This window comes from Thunnus maccoyii, chromosome 18 (assembly GCF_910596095.1).
Source record: "Thunnus maccoyii chromosome 18, fThuMac1.1, whole genome shotgun sequence".
Taxonomy (NCBI): Eukaryota; Metazoa; Chordata; class Actinopteri; order Scombriformes; family Scombridae; genus Thunnus; species Thunnus maccoyii.
Genome location: NC_056550.1, coordinates 8,797,605 through 8,820,529, shown reverse-complemented (window position 1 = coordinate 8,820,529; position 22,925 = coordinate 8,797,605). Strand labels below are relative to the sequence as shown.

At 39.0% G+C, this 22,925-nt stretch overlaps 2 protein-coding genes across 4 annotated transcripts; one reads left to right on the top strand and one right to left on the bottom strand.

Moving 5' to 3' along the window:
• The first annotated feature begins 314 nt into the window (after window positions 1–314).
• c1qtnf6a (C1q and TNF related 6a) lies at window positions 315–6,654 on the top strand. 2 transcript variants are annotated; one of them, XM_042391555.1, is made up of 3 exons: window positions 315–1,385; window positions 5,108–5,311; window positions 5,710–6,654. In XM_042391555.1, the coding sequence occupies exons 2-3, from the start codon at window positions 5,116–5,118 to the stop codon at window positions 6,255–6,257; spliced, it is 744 nt and encodes a 247-aa protein (XP_042247489.1). In that variant the 5' UTR covers window positions 315–1,385; window positions 5,108–5,115; the 3' UTR covers window positions 6,258–6,654. The 2 variants fall into 2 exon arrangements, with proteins under 2 accessions (XP_042247489.1, XP_042247490.1); XM_042391556.1 differs by lacking the exon at window positions 315–1,385 and adding an exon at window positions 3,865–3,975 and having other exon boundaries at window positions 4,841–5,311.
• A 6,302-nt stretch (window positions 6,655–12,956) lies between these two features.
• Window positions 12,957–22,512, bottom strand: LOC121884836 (carbohydrate sulfotransferase 12-like). Of its 2 annotated transcripts, none has more exons than XM_042393866.1 (5): window positions 22,428–22,512; window positions 18,789–19,518; window positions 16,863–17,015; window positions 16,132–16,311; window positions 12,957–15,309 (listed from the first exon to the last, which is right to left on the bottom strand). In XM_042393866.1, the coding sequence occupies exons 2-5, from the start codon at window positions 19,152–19,154 to the stop codon at window positions 14,761–14,763; spliced, it is 1,248 nt and encodes a 415-aa protein (XP_042249800.1). In that variant the 5' UTR covers window positions 19,155–19,518; window positions 22,428–22,512; the 3' UTR covers window positions 12,957–14,760. The 2 variants fall into 2 exon arrangements, with proteins under 2 accessions (XP_042249800.1, XP_042249801.1); XM_042393867.1 differs by lacking the exon at window positions 22,428–22,512 and adding an exon at window positions 21,934–22,168.
• Between the last annotated feature and the right edge of the window lie 413 nt (window positions 22,513–22,925).

Below are 22,925 nucleotides of genomic sequence, written 5' to 3'. Positions count from 1 at the left end.
TACTGCCTTAAAAGATAAAATCATTACAACATGACCCATTTAGCTGTAAGACCAGGAAATTCCAGAGATAAAAAAAGCACACAACAACAGAGACCACAAGAAAACAACTGGTTGGCTCATTTGGTTTGGTTTTTGGTCCAACACTTATAGTACAGAGTACAGAGTATATTGTACTGTACAGTCTTCTGCAGACACATGGCAAGACTTCTGTGATAAAATACATCTACAGCTGTGAATCTACAGCTAATGTAATAAAATTCATAACATCTGTTATTTATAGTTCAGGTGCTTACAGAAAGCAGCACTAGTTTTAGTGGTGCGTCATGCGAATGACTTTGGTGTCAATCCTTGGTACTCCACGAGTGCAAACACACCTGCTGCTAAGCAACAGGCATACACCCTTATGGTCCAGGGAGTCCTTTTCTCTTTGTTTTTGTCACTTGCATGCTTCACATCTGCTTTGAGGTGGCTTTCCCAGTTTATGTCCCTCACTTTCTCTCTTGATGCATCCCACAATAAATGTATTTTTGTATACTTTATTGCATTTTCTCTGACGTTTCTCTGTCTCTCTGTGTTTAAGTCTATAATCCTAACCTGAAAAAGAACATTACATTCTTAATTCAGATCTAAAAATATATAACCACTGGTTAGAACTTATCTCATACTAGCAATGAGGTTTATTGTAAATAATAGAACACAGCAATAATATCCACCTATAATTGACTTCCCACACATTTCCCATTGCTATCATGTACTTTTTTTTTTCGCACAACCTCTCTCTCTCCATCTCTCTCTCTGCAACTGCAGCAGATGGGAGGAATGAAGGAGAGGAATTCAGCACAGCAGAAATGCAGAATCCAGGGAGGAATGACCGGGCGTTTCCTATATTTTGTAAACAGACCCTGGAGATTGATCCCCCATAGTTATGTGTGCATAAGCTCCACTAACCACAGTTATTGGTGATTTCACAATTTCATGATGACAGCAAATGCTTTTAAATCAAACTTTTCAATCTTGTCTGTTGTTTGATCAGGTTGAACTTTCAACAAAGCAAAGCATTTCAGAATTGGACACTTTCTCTGCCTTTGGTAACCTTTGACAATTTTCATATATTGCAGTAAAGATTAGGAGGTCAGACATTAATTGTTATCCCAAATGTCAAATAAATGGACAGATGCTGGTTGCCAAAGTCTGCATGAAACTAGGAGGGATCAGAGAGAAGAAGGTTTTTTCTTTCTATAGGAAACGTCTCACAACTCACTCCCACAGAGAGACACAAAGAGGGAGAGAGGGCTGCTGACTGTTGAGGTTGACTGAGGAATTTCTCTCTCCTCCGTCCAGCTGCCTCCTCAGTGGACTGAAGCGGCTGCAGAGACGTGAACGAGGTGAGATTCACTCAGATAAAAGTCTCACTTATCAGCTGGCACTTTGCATGAGCGCTGACTGGCCTAATTGTGATAACTGTTTACCAATGAACTTCTGATTGCAACTATGTTAGAGCCCGACCGGACCGTCACTAGACCACAAACAGATACAAACATGTTTCTATAGTCTAATGCATGTAAATGTGCAAAATGTAGGCTTTATTAAGAATCATTGTTTTCATTTTTGCAGTGCATGGCATATCTTGCAGTGTGTTCACTAAACTTGTACTTTATGCTTATACTGTAAAAAAAAAAAAAAAAAAAAAGACTACAATATATTTAAAATTGCTGAGAAAAAACATTTTAGAGTGAAAAGACACCAAGAGATCTACAGTAATTTATAAATTACTGCCTGCAGGGTCAGACAGTAATTTATAAATATATATTATTTTGTACATCATTTTGAACATCATTTAAAAGTTTCCAGTTCTATTAGGGTTTTTCCATGAAAACCAGTTATGTAATGTCTTAGGTCAGTGCATGAGTCATATCAAACACACTGAATGGCCATCTGTGGTTCTGTCTGGAAATCCTAACAGAACCTTAACACATGCAGCAGATTTGCACTGCAAGATAGATGACATGACAGAACAGCATTAGGACCAACAGTAATATTTAGATGGACTGTGCAATATGCAGCTGCAAAACTGCTGCTAGTGCATACAATTATGAGAGTGTGGTACAGAGTATTATGTGAGTGGACAAAACAAATATAGATAGAACAAATATGACAACCCCTCATTAAAGTTTTAAATGACTGAAATCACTCAACAGTGTAAATACTCTTCACTTTGGCTGCAGGTTCAGCTACAGTTCCTCTATAGAGCAGGAAACAGCAATGCAGCGAGGAGTAAGTCAATGTGGACAAAATATTAAAAACATAATAATATAAGGCAGCCTAGTAAAAAAAAAAAACACCACTAACTATACAACCTCAAAATGATCAACATTTCTCTAATACATTGTCAAAAACAGAATCTTACAACCTTCAAAATGATGAGTGGAAATTCATTGCTAAATAAAAAGTGCAAAATACAGTCGCAGCTTTTCATTCAAACCAATACAGTGACTGGTTTCACTGGTTTATTGTCCTCTGTTGTCTTGTAATCTGTTAATACCAGCAAAACTTCACCAGCAAGTGAACATTTTAAGCATTTAGAGAATCTGTGTTTGTGGTCTTTAGCTGAGCTTCTACATATGTCCAGTCATATATAAAGAATGCAACTGTCAGTATGGATGCAGCTGTCCTGTATAAACACAGCAGCACACACTGTTCCAGTTACAGTACACAGAGACCAGCTGATGAGTCTGGCAGACATCCATGACTTTTCCATTCAAACAGCACTCTGCTTGGCTCTCTGTCCAAAAAAAGCCATTCTGACATTCTTTGCATTAAATAAACCATTGTGTGGAGTCGACCAGCTAACTGGTGATAAATTATGGGCTGCCTGCAGGGTCATTTTTCAGGTGATTTATGATCCTTGCAGCCCCACCGTCTTCCATTATTTTGCTTTTTTTTTTACTTTTGGGATTTGTATGAGAAGCACATTAGTATTTATACTGTATTTTATTGAGTCTTTGGCACAATTTGACCTATAAGTGTGAGCTCTGTGTCTCCATGTACTGGAGGAAATTATCTATGGCATTTTGTTTAAATAACCAATGAAATACCACAGTGAGAGCATGGATGATTTAAAAACAAATATGTTGGCTTTGTTGCAAAAAGGCTTCACTTTATTTGTTTTTCCACAATTCCTGAGTCCTGTTTCTGTTTCTTAGGGTAACAAATGTTTTCTCTGGCTCAAGGTCGAAGATTCCTCTCTCTTCTCTTTTCCACTGCTGTGGGAATGATATCCAAGACACATAATGATCTTATTCTCTGACTAGCTACTGAACAACTGATATTTCAGCGAGGACATATGTTTTATAAATTTAATGGAATAATATTCACTACTGTTGCTGCAAGCAGCTAAACAAAGAGGATTTTCCTCTTTTAATTACATAAACCAATGATTCTTTTATTCTCACTGTTTGCAGATCAATTTAAATGTACAACTATCCAAACCAAACACTTTTTATGACTATTTTTACTGGCCAAATAGCATTAAAAAGGGACAAGTGGGTTGATTGCTTTTAAAGCTGTCAATGGTTCTGTTTCTTTTATACAGGATTTCAGATATTTTAACCCCATATGCACCAAGAACACTTAGATTATCTGAGCATAGGCTATTAAATACACCCTGCCTCTTGTTATCATGTCCACTGTGTCAGAGCAAAGTTTTAAAAGTCTTATAAACATATGACATTTTAGCCATGCTAGCAGTACAGCTCGCTCTGGTTCCACCATTTTGGTCCAGACTGAAATGTCTCAACAAATATTGGATGGATTGCTATAAAATGTAGTACAAACATTCATGGTCCCCACATGATCAATTCTACTGACTTTGGTGATCCCTTCTAGCTCCACCATGAGGTTGACTTTTGTGCTTTTTAGTGAAATATTTCAAAAACCATTGGATGTATTTCTGTGAAATTCATTCATGTTCCCAAGGTGATGAATCCTAGTGACTTTTCATCTACTTTGGTTTATCACTTTGGTTTATAACTTTGTGAGGCAACTGGATTTGCAAGATCCCAACATCACACAAGAATCCATCTTGTCAGGCTTCAAGTTATGCATTTGTGTCGGAACCACCAGTGGTCCGGACCAATCAGCGTCCCATGATCTTGTGATCTTGTGATCTCGCGATCTTGTGAATCCAGCTGTCTCACAAGGTAAGACGGTAATAGACGGTGATAGACAGATGGTTCATCCAGTCATCTGCAAAGTGTTTTTTGAAATCACCTGCCCTTTTCTAAACAGTTTCCAAAGATGACTTCTCAGATGTTTCTGTGTAACAAACCATCTGGCACGTGAGGTTGAAAAACCTCCAAAAATAATGACATTCCCATCAGCTTCAGTGGTACTTTGTGTTTGGTGCTAATTAGCAAATGTTAGCATGTTAATATGCTAAACTAAGATGGTAAACATCTGCATGTTAACTTTGTCATCGTTAGCACGTTAGCTTTGTCATTGTTAGCATGCTGGCATTCGCATTTCTTTTAAAGCATCGTTGTGCCTTGAAATACAGCCTCACAGAGCCGCCATCTTATTTTTCTTGTTTTTCTGCTCTTAATTTATATTTATATTTATTAAAATTCTGTTCTATTAAGTGTGCCATACAGTTGCATAACTGTGATGTATTGTCAGGGCATTTGTGAAGCACTTTACATCTGTGGTTTTTAAAGGTGCCTTCATGTCTATGTAGAATGGAAGAGAAACCGAATATAATCATAGGTTTCAGGTTGTAATGAGCTACATTTTTAGCCCATTACACTCCACTGATAATTATATATCCTATTTGTGATTTTTACAGTGCTTTGCAGGTAAAATTGTTTTTAATGAGCAATTTAAAAGCTGCCAGATGTGACCACACTATCTCTGCACCCTCAAGTGTTCTGCTGTTAGGTTTGAGGATCCATACAGCCTGGGGCCCCTCAGTTCATTGTAGTATTAACTAAAATCAGTCACAGTGAGTGAAGTAATATAAATTGTTGAATCAGTTGGATCCAGATCCACCAACAGAAATAAATCCAGAGCTTCTCCATCTATCACCTGATAGTTTCTTCTGCTCATACTGTAGGCACAGCTATGTTGGGTGTCGTCCTCCTTCTGTCCCTCTCTTCCCTGGTGGCACTGGTGCCTCCTCCCAGTGCCCCTCCTGTCCCCTGCAAGCAATGCTGTGACCATCTGGAGCCACCAGAGGGCAGCGGAGCTCAGCCTCCAACAGGACTGTTCAGCCATGTGCCAGAGGTCCGCACCTACATCAACATGACCATCCTCAAAGGTACCACATGTACAGTATGGGACATATTAGGTTTCATGCCAATCAGCAGCAATTACAGACCCCCAAATACTATATATGTCCATCACAATACTGCTATATTCAACAGTTTCTCTTGGTTGATGCAGTTTGTACACCTCACATGGCTTAAAAGGACAACTTAGTTATTTCATGTTGCTTTGAAAACTGGCTGGTGGCTCAGTAGTTCAGTGTCTTTGAGTTTCTCTGCAGTTTACAGTCTGTACACCCAAAAACCCTAAAATACTTCAACAGTTATCAGAGGATGTAACATGTCTTTGGTGTCTTAGTGTTCAGCTGTTTTTAACCTTTTGTTTTTTCATTCTGACTTCAGTAAGCTCACATATTATTTCTGATGTTAGTGTGATTATCACTCTGCACAGGTGATAAAGGAGAACGTGGTGACAGAGGGACACCAGGTAAAGCTGGACAGGAAGGCCCTCCAGGCTCCAGGGGACCCATGGGCTCAAAAGGCAGTAAGGGCGAGGCGGGTCTTTCAGGAGACCCCTGCAAAGTCCATTACGCTGCCTTCTCTGTCGGCCGTCGCAAATCCCTCCACAGCCTGGAGTCCTACCAGGCGCTGGTATTTGACACAGTTTTCGTCAATCTTGATGGCCACTTCAACATGTTCAATGGGAAATTCCTCTGCCACATCCCAGGGATCTACTTCTTCAATGTCAACATTCACACATGGAACTTTAAGGAGACATACCTGCATATCATGCAGAACGACACACAGCAGGCCATAGTGTATGCCCAACCCAGCGACCGCTCCATCATGCAGAGTCAGAGTCTGATGCTGGAGCTGGAGCTGAACGACGAGGTGTGGGTCCGCCTGTACAAAAGGGAAAGGGAGAACGCAATTTACAGTGACGATGTAGATGTCTACATCACTTTCAATGGATACCTCATCAAAGCTAGCATGGAGTGAAAAGATGCCGGGGATTGAGCTTGGTTTTATGGAAAGCACATAAATTCTTTTCTTTCTTTTATTGTTTATTTTTACAGGGACAGTGCACAATTAAAGGTAATTGCACCAGAGTTAGCTAATAGCTAATTTACATTTGTTGTCTCTGGGCAGGTTGACAAAATTGAACTGAGGATGCAATTAACAGTAAAGTTGTTCTGTTTGTCCTTCGATTTTTAGATAAAAAAAGACATCCAAAATCAAAATTGCAGCAGGAGAATGAGCATTATGTTAGTGAGAAAATGTGAAGTAATAAATTGAAATGACCACAACTACAAAGAGGGTATTGTATGTTTTTACATTATATTATTTTAACATTTTGGGAAATACACTTATTTCCTTTCTTGTTAGAGTTAGATGAGAAGATTGATACCACTCTTATGTTGGTATGTTATGTATGGTAAATATGTAGCTTCAGCCAGCAGTCAGTTAGCTTAGCTTAGCATTAAGACTGGAAAACAGGGAAAAAACAAAGCGTGCGAACAACAAATATTGGTGAATTTTCATTTTTACTTTCGGTTTTTGTACAGATTAAACAAACAAGATAAAACATGAGCTTTAGAGAAACTGAATTTTGTTACCTTTAGACATGGCCTGACTAGCTCTTTCACCCCGTTTCCATCTTTATGCTAAGCTAAGCTAACCAGTGTCTGGCTCCAGCTACATATTTACTGTGCACATATTGCTCTTCTCATTTAACTCTAGATAAGAAAATGAAGTAAATTTCCAAAAATGTCAAACTATTCTTTTAGCTATAGAACTTCTAACGTTCCCTTATCAACCCCTAATATGAGAGAATTTATAGGCTAGATTAAACATAATCTTATTTTTATAGATTCAGCCCACAGAGAAGTGTAATTTAAATTTGAAAGAGGGCTGATATTTAGCATTCTTCTGCTGTAATGAGCAAATAAAGTAATGATTTATGTAATGGGATATGGTAAGAAAAAGTACACTGGTAATTTAGACTGTTGCTGTCTGTGGTGCTAAAACATGGTGCTAACTGAAATATAGTTGTGTATGGTGAAAATTACAGTTTAAAGTCTGTGTTTGAGTTTGTAGAACTGCAGCTTCATCATAATGTTTTTTCTCCCATTATAATTAATGGCCTGGACTGACTTTGAGATTGCATTAAGTGAATCATGTTCAGTGTACTTGAATGTTTTGTGCTAAACAAGTTTGCCAGAAGGTGCTGATTATCTTCCCTCTCCCTCCCTTTTTATTGTAAATATACAGTGAAACATTAATTGAAGATTAATACTAACGGTGCTTTGTACATAGACTGAAGTCCCAAATGCAACATAAAGCAATAATATCTGACGAGTCAAAAGTATGACTGAATATATTAATAAAAATACTTATTTCAGCACACTCAATTGTCATTAATATACCTGACAATAGACCTGACAATCCAGGAGAATCAATGATGGCTCATGAATGAACTGGTGAAACTCCAGGGACCAAACCCTGGAGACACAGCCATGGACCTGCATGTGGCAAAAACTGTGAGCTGAGGGACCTTGAGGAATGCCTCATTTAAACATGCAGTGTGTAGAATTTAGTGGCATATAGCAGAACGGACTTGGCAGAAATGGAATATAAAAATCATTAGTATGTTTTAATTAGTGTATATTCATTGTTGTGTTTTAATTTTTTTCAATTTTTGCAAGTTTCAAAGCCACCATAGGTTCTCCTTCAAACTTGGAGGGGGAGGGGTTTAACCTCACTGCTAGATGCCACTAAATCCTACACACTGCAGCTTTAAAAGAGGAGTGGTGGGTGCCTTTTGATTGATGCCCCATTTATTGGGCAAAATTGCAATTTGAGTAAGAGAAAATTCTTTTCAGCATTAATGTTGCTTCACATAACACAACTTTTACTGTATAGCTTTGTTTTTTTGAAAAACTGATGTTAAAGATGATGATCCAAACCAAATTCATGATTTTCAGAGGATGATCTCCCACAGGTCTAAGCTACACAAAATTACAACTGAATTTAGGCTGCAACAACTGGTTACATCAATCCAATGTTCATGTGTTCACAAAGTTGACATGTTATGGCATTGTTGTTAGGTGATGTGGTTCACTGCATAAAGCCTATATATACCCCACAAATCCCTGATAGATTTTATAGTAGCCTGAGCTGTTGCCTCGGGGCTACGGTGATTGCATTGCATTTGTGGTGCATTGAAAATAATTTCTTAAAAACAATTTCAAAGAGATAAAAAACGCTCACGCGCAACTCTGAGCCTGAAGAAGTCAGAAGATTGAGGAACAGGAGCATTGTTCTAATGATGCACTCAAACAGTGGGTAGTCCATGTCCGACAGAATGGCAGTAATGGTAGGAATACAGTTATGTTATATAAGTTCTTAGACACACTACAGAAATATTAGATGGATATATTTATTTATTTATTATTGATGTAATTTGTCCATCGACTCAGATTTTTGTCAAGTTTGGCCTGGGTCTAAACAGTGACAGAGTGTATCAATGATTATCTTGTTTTGATTAAGAGTTAAAGAACAGCAATATCTGTCTAGAAAATTGCAACTACAAAACTAGGTAGACTTGAAATTTGGGGTCAGGGGTCACATGTGTAGAGCTCTTTGTTTGCACGGTCTGACTGTGAGTGTCATACAATGTGTTCCCACCATTACTGTATATGACACCATAACATGACTGCACGTTTGGACAGTGTTCACACACAGTTCTTGTTTCTACAAATTACAAGCTAACTAAAAATAACTTTTGGTTTTGGCAGCTTGGTTTGACACAAGCATATCCATGCAATTTATTGCAATGATTATTAATGACATTTATTTATTTTTTGGCTTTCACAGACACAATATTTTACAGACCAAATGTTACATGTTAATCCAGACCAACCAGGTGAAACTGTGTAATGTCTTTACTGTAAAAGTCCACAACAGTATCAAATAACCACAAATGTCTTCTATTCTTAAGTCTGCAGTTAGATGTCAGCTCTTACTGCCAGTCTAAGTTGTGGTCTAAATCAAACTGGGATTTGTTGCTGCACAAATCATATGTAATTTTCTCCTTATGAAGAAAATTATATTACAGTTTAGTCTTGTTCCAAGAGAATAGCTTCAGGGTCAGTACAGAGAGTTGAATTGTTGCAGCAACTAAGACCCACTTCCACATCACACATATCACATCAGTATTGTATTGAGACAGACTTGAAGAAACTTGAACCTATCCTTTAATCCATACAAAAGCCAAAGTGAAAAATGGTCTCCACTGGGTGTATTAGTGATGACAAGTGATGACAAGCCTCCAGGAATTCCGTGCACCTGGCCAAGAAATAGTCTGGCACATAACCTCCCATAAAACCACAACGTGTCATTTTTGCCTTTTGGTTTTTGTACTGATTAAACAAATATATTAACTCGTAATTTGAGAGTGGTAGAGAGCTTCTCTTCTAACTCTCAGCAAGAAAAAAGAAAATAGATTGTAATAGAGTGGCTGAGTAAGAAGTATACACCATCAGCTGATTTGAAATGGGCTGCTTCGCGGGTGAAGTAGTGTGGCGAACTGTGGAACTAAGTACCCAGGTCCCAAACATGAGGAAGGCTTTTATAAAACCTGGAATTTAAAGTTTGTTTTTTTTGTGCAATTTAATTTTAAAATGTCATTAGGTATAAAAGTAAATTATTACTCCCAGCTGAATAGGCTTTTATTTTCATCTTTTATCTTAACACTTATTAGCCTATCTTCTTTATGATGTGTGTTCTATGTTATTAATATTGTAGCACTTTTAGTTTCACTATGAATGAAAAGTGCAGTACAAATTAAATGTATTATTATTATTATTATTATTATTATTATTATTATTATTATTATTATTATTATAAATAGACAGACAGCCTATTTCTAAAACAACATTAGAGCCACTCCTTATAATTTCATATAATCTCATAGTAGAATTGTCAAATGTTTCTCCCTGTAAAGTTCGATATTGTCCTGAAACCTCATTGTAAAAGCTTCACCCGGTTATTACAGTATGATTAGAGAGAAGGGTTGAAATATACTGAGATTTCAGATTGTGCAAACTTTCTTAAATATGTTATAAATATTTAAATACTCAACAATGACAAAACTTTTGCTGTCATCAGTCAAGCCTATAAAATGGTCAAATGCTTCCATGACAAATAATTTAGCTAAGTCAGCAGAAGTTAAGCAATTTTTCGAGGCACACCATCACAAATTGCAAAATGTTAGCTAAGATAACGACAATCAAATGAAAAATCAACTGATTGGCTTTTTATGTTGAATTCACTTATTATTCATAAAATTATGTGCAAGGTGTGTCAAAGATTAATAAACAGAAGCACATTTCACGTTTTTTGATCACCTCACTACAGCTTGTTAGGACTCCTCGTCAATTTCTGGAATGTCCACACTTTTCCGAAGATGTGAGCAAGTTTGAAATAGCCACGTGCTATTAAGACGCACATGGTCTCCACATGTACCAATGGCAGTGCTTGGCATAACAACTGCACACAAAATCTGACTTTAGCGTACACATTGTACATTATTTGAAAGTTTAAAACCGTGTTATTTGTTTGTCATGGGGTGCATCTACGGTGCTGTTGGTGCATATTCCGATACCAAGGCTGAGCCAGTTTGGGAAGCTAACATTTTTCTGTTGTTCAACGCAGCTGTTCAACATTTTAGAAAAAGTTCAAAATAATATAATACTGTTATTCGTGGTAATGAGTAGCACACTGATAATGAGTAGCACATATTGTTACTAATTACAGTCATGCTGACTTAAACATTTTGTGTTAGCCACAAATTTGATGTAGGCTAGTGACTACTGTAGAGGACAGGGCCAGTAGTGGAGAAAAGACACATGGAGGCAGGAAAACACCTGGGGTATGGTTTACTTGCTGCTGTACAGGCATGAGAGTTGTATCCATCTAATCAAACCACAACTGCTGCAAATACCTTTGGCAGTACTGGTGGATGGGAAGCCAGTGAGGGATCATGTCCGTGTTGCAGGTCATGCCATTCTCTCCAAAAGGTCTTTTTGATAAACATGAACACAGTGACACCTTGAGGATGCCATGGAGAGCTGCTGAGTAATTAACCAAGTGCCCTCACCCAAGTCTATGCTTTTGTAGCCTAACCCCTAACCCCTAACCCCCTAACCCTAACCCCAACCATCATCAGCCTCCAAAAGAAAGTTGTTTGATGTCAAACCTGTGATACACACCACACACATAAAGTATACCAACATGAATGTATCATGGACATAAAGACAGCTTGTGGGTGGCAAATTGCCATGAGTACTTCTCAGGCATAAACATCCAGAAATTTCCTTGTTCTTGGCTAAAATGCTTAGCATTTCCTGTCAACATTTTTGTGTGTTGCACTGTTTTTTTTCCAGATGTTTCCTTCCCTCATTTCCAAAAGGCCTTCATGTCAGTTCTCACAACACATATTGTATTCTGCTTCATAGCTTTGAGACAATATCACGATGAATTGTACTCCGAGGAACATCTGATAATATGCTAATATACTAAGTCACTATTAATTTTGTACCAATGTTATCTAATGTGAACAGAATAATGTTATAAATTGTATAATATTGAAGGTGAATGGACAATTCTTTCTTTCATCCACTCAAAGAGAGACTAATGAATCTTATATCATGCCCCACAAACTTTATTTCTCTTGTATGAAGACCAGATGATGAATGACACCACAATACTGATGAAAGTGCAATAATACTTTCCATTTTCTCCACATATGAGATAAGGAACAAGTCTGTCAAACTACTTATTCTCTTGTGAATTTATGAAATATACGTTTTACAAAAACATCAATCACAAAAATAGATTTGTTTTTTTTGGTTTTTTGTGTGCCACTATTTACTGTTAGGAATTGGCATGAGGTCAAAATGTAGGATAAGGTTTGGCACTGCAGCAGCTTCAACAAACCTTTAAGCTGTTCAAAGTGATGTTGTGGCGTCAGGCCACCCTGGACAAAAAAAAAAAATGCATATCAGCAGTCAAACTCCAAGCTCCCTAAAAATCCAAGACTGATTTTCCCGTTACAAAAGTAGCATGTACCCATAGGTTTTATTCTGCCTGTTTTTTTGCCTTACAGAAATTATACCATCTTACAGTCCTATTGTTTGCACCTTGAAAGAAAAAACAGCCAAGAACAAAATTGCTGACATGGTTAACATCAGGACAGTAACATAAGAAAATACAACAAAAGAACGTAACGGAAATGCAAAAGAGACATGAAAATCTGACTGTCTAACACTGGTGAGGGAGTGCGGGATGACTGTTTTTTTCTTTTTTTTTCACTCAAAGTGATGATGATTTTTGGGAAAACCGGCCATTGATGAAATTAAATAAAAATGAAACAATAAAGTTTCCCCTCCATTGAAATACGTCACACTTATACAAAACAAATAAACCGAAAGGCAGTGAGACAACACTGAGACATTACTGTGAACATGTACATCTTAGTGACTTGCAAAGTAATGTGGCACAGAGCATGTCCATGACATCACGTACAGTACAAACCACACAGTATCGCTGTGTGGTAAATGATCGGCAGGGTACACAGAGCGATCCACTGGACACAACCACTTTAAAAAGCATACGGACAGAAATCTCACAGAATCATGAATCACACAAATTTCCAGAAAGACAGTTAGATAAATCTGCTGAAGGGCTCTGCTGTTTCAAATTCTTCCCAAATAATGATCACACAAGATAAACAAGGCCCAGTATATCAAATATACCTTGTTGTGGCTTCATACAGCTGTCACTGTATAGTGTTCAAAGTAAAAATTAAGTCCTTCTACAAAAATACTTTTTTTGCTGTGTAAACTTTTGCAACCAAAGGCACTATCTTATCTTCCACTCTTTTCATACAGTATGAACCATGGAATCAGATCCATATCCAGATCATGATGTGATTAATCCTGATTCTAACCATGTTCACACCTGTACTTAGAAACTCTGACATTAAGACTCATCCTATACTTAATATGCTAGCATCAACCCAACTTACGGAGTGTTGTATCTTCAAAACAGCACAGTAGTAGTGCACGTACTCAAAATCACTCCTTGTTGGCTTCATGTAATGTGCTCAGCTTCTTGCACAAGGCAATCTACAGAACACTGCAATCCATGAAAATACTGCCCTTAAAACATAAAAATGTTCGTCACACTCAGGGGGGAACAACAACACTGTCTCAGTCCTTGTCAACTCATATAGTTTAGTGTCAGTAACTGCAGTTTGTGCGTGAAAACACAAAGGTGATCAAATGCTGATGAAAACACTGTCATGGTAACGAGCAATAACACAAAATGTTCCCATTTGAAAACTCTGTCTGTTAAAATATAACAGAGGCTCACCCGTGCACATCCAGCTGAGATGAAATCAAAAGAATGTTGGAACGCCAGTTTTATGCCTCAAAGACAAGCTGAGACAAATCCAGCTATTTAGGTTGGTTTTCACTGGAGCTGCTGTGCTACAATGTGGCATCCATATCATGCTTTGAAACTGGTCAAATAAAGCAAGCTGCTAAAATACTGTCAGAAATTATTCTATTAATATCATTTAATTAACTTCTACATGCTGAAACCTAATGTCTGAAGGTCTGATGAAGCAGTAAAGTTTGTTGTTGAGATGAAACATAACATAACATACCTTCCTAATGTGTGTATGAGGTATAAAGGATTTCTACCTGTTTCTGAAGTAGACAGCTGTCATTAGTGTGTATTTTCAACATAAGTGTTCAACAAAAAAAAAATCCCTTTCATGCTTAACATAAACATTGCACTTACACAATGTGAAATAAATTAGCTGACTCTAGTGCAACTACATTTAAAACTAATCTAGTTGTTTTTTCTGATCCCCCCGGTTCCTATGACATCGCAAACATAGAGTATGGTTCTGTGACATCACTTCGGCAAAGGTTTATTTGCAACCTCCTGCTACAAAGCCCGTGTGATTGTCACAGTTAGCCACAGCAGAACTGTGACTTCCTAAATGATAGGCATGGCATGACATCAGAGTTGGGAGTACAAAAGACTCCACATGAATTGAGTCAAAGACTACACTGAATGTACAGATTCTTAGGGACACCTGCTGTTATTCTCTCAGCTGTGTGTTACACAATCCATATCTTAACCGTCCTACTCTAACTTGTGTGCTTCTTGCTATCTTAGTGATTGGTAAAGATTTAATTAAAAAACAATAATGGATAATGGCTAATACCTGGCTTCACCTAATTGATGTGCTTCCTTAAAGGAGTAAGTGTTCTTAATAATGTGCACATTCAGTGTAGCATAGACAAGACTGGAAAACACATCTGCAAAGCCCATGACTAAGGGAGGTGTCACTGTTGTTGGAGTGTTGCAATATTTCATCACATAAAAAACGTCAGTGTGGCTGAGTCAGTTTCTTGGGAATTATGAGTCACTCATTGAGGATGGAGTCTGGTTTGTCATAGCCGAAGAGCCTGAAGTCAGGTTCATACAGCTTGTACAGTTCCCTCCGTGCCTCAACAGGCACTGTGTTGAACCAGTCGGTCTCCCAGCTGCTGGCTGTAAGGTTCCTATGAGAGGTGGGGAACTCCACCACATTGTCCACCCGCAACTGGCGTAGTAGGTGCTCGGCATCCTCCTCTGCCGTCTCCAAGTGGCCCACAAAGTCATATTGAATCTGGCACGGATGGCAAAGCCGATACACCTGCCGCCAGTGCTCATTAAAGGGCATCTCCTTCTCTGTCTGAGGGTCTAGGAGATACTGGATGAAGTGGGAGAAGGAGGGATGGATGCCCACAGTGAACGCCTCGTCCACAGAGGCAGGAGGTGTCGGCTGGTTAGCATAGCGGCGCAGCATGACCTGTGCGAAGCGGCGATAGAAGTCCTCGTTGCGTAGTTCAAATTTGTTCCGGTAGGCGGAGATGAGACGCACAAAGGGGTCCCGCACGAAAAGAAACTTGGTGTACTTCTTCAGCTTCACCTTCAAAAATAAAATGAAACTTTAGTAACACATCACATATTATTAACACACACATATATAATACATAGAGCACCTAATACAGTACGATGTTCGGGACTATTGCTTAGAGAATCAATGGTTCACCGTGCAGTGGGTGACTTTTTGTGAACACTGACACATAGTGACAGCTGGAAACAGATTAGGATTCACTAGCTTAAAAGACCTCTGCATCATTTGCAGAGGTCACTGAAGTCATTGGGCATCAATGATGCTCTGACAGTTTTGTGGTGGAGAGAACAGTCTTTTCTGCCACAAAAAAGTGATGTCTTTGTGTGGGAGGTGCAGAATCACCAAAAGCAAACTAGAGCTAGCAAATGTAATAATATGATATTATTATTATCATGATATGACACTAGTAGGAGCGAGTTAAACCCCAAATGAGCCGGTGCTAAGGTGGCGTTCACAGAGATGCTTTGCTAGATGTGTCTGCATCAACAGACTGGCCAAAGCTCAGTGAGCTGGCAGCTGTCTGATTCGAGTCTGATACTGATGAGTGATGCATCTCCAAATATTGATGATAATTTAGCTTTTCTTCCTTAGCAAATAAAACAACATGTGTCACAGGCACTTTGGGACAATGAAGTTCACAAAAATTCATTAAAATAGGTGCAACTTGAGAAAAATGACAATTCACCAGCACAAAGACTTACCATGCACCAACAATATCAACAGCACATTTAACAAATAATTACACCAATTAAACATTCAATGAATAAACCATATTGTGTGTTTTTATAATTTTGTGTTATTATCACCATACATTGACTTAAAAAGTGAACAGACCTTCATGAGGTGCCTTGCAAACTTTCCATAGCGTTTCCAGAACTTGTTGAAGGTGAAGTGCATGCTGCTGTTGTGGACCAGGTCTCTGGGGATGGCCAGCGGGTCTCTCTGGGGAACGCCATCATGCAGCAGGCTCTCACTAAGAACTATCATGATCCGCTTCCAGTTACTGCACGCTACCTGAGGGCGGCAGGGAGTGCATGTGAAAGAAAATAAAAAGAAAATCTTTAGTTACTACTGTGAAACATGTGGAAACTGCTGCAAATAAGTAGAAATATGCTGGCATAAAAACAATGGCTGGACAGAGCTAAGACATACAGTATTGTATCTGTTTCTGGTTTAGTCATATTGAAAAACGAGAAGCTGAACAGTTCAGTCAATGTGATATTTCCTTCTTAGTTTGCTTCTTTTTAATGTAAACTGCAACACTACCACCAATGATTTACAGAACACTATATTCTTAGAGCAGATGTAACAATATAACCAAATACATTTTCTACAAAAGGTTAGCTGTCCAGTAGTCAAAGACAATTAGGTGAGCGATTACAAAATATGACACACATTTTCCTGAGAGGAAGCCATAAAGGCTGATAAAGATTGAAAAAAATTAGAGGCTAAAGTATGGAAGCTTATGTGAGCTGTTGTGGAGGTGGGATGGAGATCTTCATAAGTAAACTAAGTTTCATGCAACGGATTCAAACTAAGCAGTGAAAATGCAGGCGTTTGTGTACCTTAGGAACATAGCAGTAGATAATACCATGTCTGTCATCCACAATAAGATGGTCCAGCTCCTTGTTGGGAATGTCATCGAACGAGCGGTTTTTGCCAGGAAAAACCACGCTGTCATTAGCACACATCTCCTGAAGTAACCTCCGCCGCTGCTCCTGGTTATCATATTTGGTAAAGCAAAACAAAATGTATTATTAACAACAAAAATGATAAGAAGTTCATTAGCAGACATTTATATTTATTTAAAAAAAAATTGATTATTCTAAACTTTCAAGTACAAAAAAGCTGGCATCAAATGTTTGGTCAGATTCATCGTCTTATTGATTTATTCTTTTCTCAATAATTCCTTGCTTAAAGAGCCTGCACACCTGCAGTACACAGGTGTTTCCACTTATTCTGGCTGATGTTGGGTAAAGCTTTGCTGGAATTACATGAGGTCACCAAACTTCACTAACTAATAAGAATCATAAAGGTGCCATTTTTTCCTCCCAAACTAATACAAGGGTCAGAGAGATTACTATAAATAAATACAGTATTTAGACGTTCACACTCTCCTGAGAAGGAGCCTAATAAAAACATCTGTATGGTTATATTCTATTTTATTCTAGCAAGATTCTTGTACAGCTGCTTGTGTTTAGACAACATTTAACAATGGAGAACTTTGGGCTTTGTAAAAAAAAGTAAAGTATCTATATTTTGATATTGGTATCAAACTTTAAGTATCAGTATTAGTATGGAAAAAGATGCAGCCCTATACATTTAATATATGAGAAAATTAGATTTTGGTTTTATTTCAACGAACTGCAAGTTATTTATGATCCATAAATGTTACAAAGCTTGAATCCAATCAACACATCACAAATTATTTTAGTTATGAGTTAGCTATTTTTAATTATTGTTTGTTAAAATCCTTCCAATAACACAGGTTTACAGGATTAGGTTCACAGTGTTTGAATGAAAGGAGCGATTGTTCTTGTAAATACTGTGTCCTCCAATAAGGCCTTTTTCAAGGCTGACAGTTTGACTCGTCATAGCAGGAAAAACACAGGTGGAACTAACAACATTAACGATGACTCCGTTTTATTTTATTTATAAGTTTCCTATTAAACCATGTCAGTGAGCCAGCATGCAGCTGGCTACTGACTGAAATGAAATGCAGTTATTTTTTATTTTTTTATGTATATTATTTTTATTAGTTATTCCTGTGCTTTTCCTGTTATATGTTGACATTCTGTGAAAAAGGTTTATTTAATTTACCCATCCTAATAATTATACATTTGCTACAACCACTACTGTTAGGAGTGATTCTGGGCGGGGTTTATACTGGACTGGTTTTCATTGAGAAGATAACAAGGGGGTGTTGTTAAGCTGCGTGTTGATAAAACGGACATCACGATGAGGTGCGCGCGCAGCCACTGGAGTAACCTAATGACGTGATGAGGCTCAGCTGGAAAAGCGCGACAGTTGAATGAGTGATACGAGTTGAGTTAAAAACCAGAGACGTCCTTTTAGAAGCGTTTTTTGAGACGTTACAGCTTCACACCTTTCCTGCTCCCGGACCCTTGTGTAAAACCAGCTCTATTCTTCAGGGACCCATCCCCCAACCACCAAAAACTGAACTGAAACGCCAGATGGAGCTCGCTGCTCATGAGAGCAACGCCCAGAGCTGGCGAGGCCAAGTCGGAGGGACCTAATAACTGCTAGCCAGCCTGGGAACTCGGTAAGGTAACCCACCCGGCTGTCTCTCTCTAATTTTGGAAACCAGTCCCTCTACCTCTGTGTCCTTCCACGTTTTCTCCTTTTCTACACCCTTCAGGTTAGGACTAGTATCAGTTCTCAGCACTGAATCCCCTAGACTTGACTAGTCCATAACACTACAAATAATAATAATAATAACAATACCAATTATAATAATTTCAGAAATTTACCTGTCTCTCACGGAGCTCTGCTGCCACCGGAGTCAGGTGAATCTTCCATTCCCGCCGAGGTATATACCGTTCTTCGGCTTTCTCTGATTGGTTGCTTGATTCAGCGGGGACGGGGTCTGTGGGCTCACCAGTTCCTGGCTCTAAGAACTGGTTAACAAAGGCATCGATGTCGGATAGGAAGGACGGGGTTCGGGAGGTTTGAGTTCGCTGCTGGGGGTGGGGGTGTGGGATTTTGGGGCCCGGTGAGACAGGAGTGTTCAAATACAGATGGGAGGCTCCGACATCATCCCAGTAGAAGATGATCAGAAGGATCATGAAAGCCGAGCCCAGGACTACAAAAATGCGGAACATCCTGGACGTTCCCATACTGACTGACTGGTGTGCCAGATGTTGCTTGCTACAGGACCACCATAGCAACAGACTATGACTTTACAGGGCGGTTCTACAACATCGCCATGGCAGCAGATTGCAATAATTACCTGGGTCTTTTTATGGGATCACCAGGGCAACAGATTGTAGTTACACGGTTCTTGCTACAGGGTCACCATGGCAACAGAGTCAAGGTCCAGGAGCTCTCTCTCACCATGGCGACAGATAGGCAGCAGCTATGATAGAGTCTGTGGCAGGATCAGGCTTATCATGATGCTGTGCACTGCAGGAGTATGCGGTGCAGGTGTGTAACTGGCCAACCATGGATTAACTCTCACCTCTGCTCCATGCCTGCAGCAACCTGCACACAAAGACAACACACATACTGATGTGAGACAGAGAGAGAGAGAGAAAACTGCCTCTATGTATATGTATAACCGCTTCCATTTCTAAAATCTGCTTGGCTCATTGCTGAAAGCATATCGAAACATTCTAAAACAGACTTAATTACATCAGAACATTAGATTGTTTTGTAATTTTGTGAGCATATTTGAACAAGAAGCCACACAGATAAGCTCACACAACACTGAGGATTCAGCAGCATGAAAAACAAAGACAATTTAAGGTGTGTTGTAAGGAGTGTTGCCCAATTCCCTGTGTTTTTGTTAGCGGGTTTAAATAAGGAGGAATTTAAAAAGGATTACATACAGCATACAGATTCTGGAAAAAATAGAAACACGGGAAAAATCTAGTAAGCTGTTCCTGTGCTTGAAAACTAAGGCAAAGTGAGCAAATCTGACAGTTCACTGGGCTCAATTTTAGACAAGGCATGCACTGAATTTCTCCTCCCTTCTCGGAGTTGACCTTAACGCCCACTCGCAGCAGTAAAATCACAAGTAGTTGTCAAATATCTGCATGCCAGGGAGCTGTGCATACCATAAATTAATACGTTTTTCATTGCACAAGTATCCTGTTGTGCCCATACCAGGCTTCCTATGGATTATAGCACAGTATCAGCACACTTTAATACTGAGCACCTCTGCATACATAAAAGCTCCTATGTTAGCAACCTTTGACAGAGAGCCAATAGAAAATATTTTACACACCTCACCAAGATACATCCTGCATGCACTGAAGCCTACTGTGCTCATGCAATGTACAAAATGTTATTTTATGGAGTTCTGTAGGGAAGAAGGTAGCCTGAGGTGATTTAGGAGATAGTTACAGACAAATACACACTGCCTGTTCAACCTGTGGCTTATCTCAATCACAATTCATTCCGCTATTTCCTCCAGTTTATCTTTGCCGTTTAAAAGTCACTGGGCGTCGCTTTTCCACTCTGACAGACTTCTAAATTTGGAGCTCTCATGCAACAGTCCTCATATTATTTCCTCTTTCCTACAGCTAAGAGGGGTCCATTGACATGGCAAAGTCATCTCTCCCTGCTGCAGACTACTCTCCTCCTCCTCTTCTCTGCACACCAACGAATTAACTGCTGTGCTATAATGTACATCATGAGACATATCAGAGGTAACATTATCAAGATCTTCTCTCGGTGGTTTGATGTATATAAGTACATAATGAAGTGCTGTAGTTAAGTACAATTTTGAGGTACTTACACGCTACTTGACTATTTCCATTTTGTACTGTTTCATACTTCCACTCCACTACAATTCACAGGGAAATATTGTGCTTTTAACTCCACAGCTTAAGTCACTTGATACTTGTCACAAATTAAGATTTTACACACAAAACATGTATAAAATGTGACACATTGTTAAAGGTTATACTATCCAACGGTATATAAAATTGTTAAAGAAAATACTTGCTTTGAATAATCATTTGTGTCCGATATGTTTTTTCCAAGCAAAAAAAGTTCCGTTTCCTCGTTACAATCCTTAGAAATGAAACCTACTCCTTCTCCCTCCTTGAAAATTCCTGAATTTGGCTAGTTGTGATGTCACAAATCGTGCTCATAGGTACTGCACATGCCATTAAAGCCTCTGGAAATTTGGCTTAACATAGTAAAAATGCATATATGATATCAAAGTTGAGTGTCTCATTAAGCATCCACAAAAATCTGAGTGAAAATAAACGTTCACGATCATTAGAAACCCCAGTTCAAAAAACAGCTCATTTTGCTGTTTGGACCATTTCTCAACACTGTGTAGGCTGATAGATCATGTTTTGATTGACACTCACACCGGATTTAAAATGTGAAGTGAGTACAGAGAAACTCCAATAGATGAATGTGAAAACAGCCCCTACTTCCAAACTCATCATCAATCATTCTGTAGGTCAAACGTCATTTTGACTGGTTAAAATGAGCTCCGGCACATTAAAAATCTACCAGGGATAATAATCCATCAATAACATAACTGTAACAGGGATCATTTTTCTGCATGAAGAACTTTTACTTTTGGTACTTTCATGCAGGCCTATTTTACTATCAAAAATTACATACTTTTTTTTAAGTTAAGTGAATTTCCTTAACATTTTCAGTGCCAGACTTTCATTTGTATTTTCAGTGCGTGATATTGCTACAGAATCTGAATACTTCCTCTATGACTTTCTACTGTAGCTGTGGACAACACGGCTAAAGCTTTAAATCAACACATTCACGCTTCATGCGCCTTTCTGTGTTGACAAAAATGGTTCTGGACGTAGATATTCGCAGAGCCTAAATCCTGTTACAAAGCTCCAATTCAGGCTAAATGAAAGTAACACTATAGGCAAATATTTATAAGCCTATATATATTATATATATTATACTCACCTTTGATTTATTTACCACTACGTCAAACCAGCTGTGTAAACAACAGATAAAGCCATGGGGGCAGCCTGAGCTCCCCCACCGGGAGATACATCACACCGTCCTGTCCGCAGCAGCCGCCAGCGGATGCCAGACCGGACACAATGTAGCCTTTGACGGGAGAGCTGCGCCGCGGGAACGGGCTGTTCCTCTAGTCGGGAAGCTTTCGCCATGTGGCTCGGTTCATCACAGCCTCGTGTGGAGCTGTTAGCCCCAATTTACGTGTCGACAATACGGAGTGGCGAAAGAAAACAGCCAGCTTCCGTAGAATCAGTGGTTTTTATCAATATACGCTGTCAGGGTGCCTATAGCGCTGTCTGGGTGTCAAAGTAGTGCTCAGCATTGGAGCAAAGGTGTATGAAAAAACAATTGTTGCTACTGAAAGGTGACATGTTTCGCTACCTTTGTGATTTCTGTGTAATAAGAAGAAAGACGAGTGGAAAACAATATCTTCTTACCTCTTTTTGCGCCCATCAGCTCCGAGCGCCGCGTCAGCTGAGCCTGCCAGTGATGTGAGGAGGCTTCTTTTTTCCGTGGAGATGGAGCGGGAGCACGTAAAGCATCGCGAGAGTTTATAACCGAGATTTCTGCGGAATGAGCTCATGGGAGGAAAAAAATCACTTTTCTGGGTCAGCTCCAGCATAACATGTCTCCTCTCTGGGATGATTTATGTAGACATAAACCCCCCCCCCCCCTCCTCCTCCTTCTCCTCCTCCTCCTCACCCCACTATGTTCCCTCCCACAGGAGCTGTGCGCTGAAAATAACCTGCTGCACCTGCAAAAACAAATGTCATCCTTACTCAAAAAAAAAACAAAAAAAAAAACAGACCGAAAGAATTATAATTAGGAAACGTGGCTGTAGAGCTCTGTGTCTATTTCTGTTGCCTTAGGCTACTGCAGTTAAAATCATGTTAGTTGTTAACCTTGTCCATCCTGTGAGATCTAGTGCAACAGGC

What these genes read in the sequence shown, in the direction of transcription:
- c1qtnf6a (XM_042391555.1), top strand. Translation starts at nt 5,116, where the DNA reads ATGTTGGGTGTCGTCCTCCTTCTGTCCCTCTCTTCCCTGGTGGCACTG. An exon ending in CAACATGACCATCCTCAAAG is followed by an intron (nt 5,312 to 5,709) that starts GTACCACATGTA and finishes CACTCTGCACAG; the next exon opens with GTGATAAAGGAGAACGTGGT.
- LOC121884836 (XM_042393866.1), bottom strand. Translation starts at nt 19,154, where the DNA reads ATGGGAACGTCCAGGATGTTCCGCATTTTTGTAGTCCTGGGCTCGGCT. An exon ending in CAGAGCTCCGTGAGAGACAG is followed by an intron (nt 17,016 to 18,788) that starts GTAAATTTCTGA and finishes TATGATAACCAG; the next exon opens with GAGCAGCGGCGGAGGTTACT. An exon ending in TTGCAAGGCACCTCATGAAG is followed by an intron (nt 15,310 to 16,131) that starts GTCTGTTCACTT and finishes TTATTTTTGAAG; the next exon opens with GTGAAGCTGAAGAAGTACAC.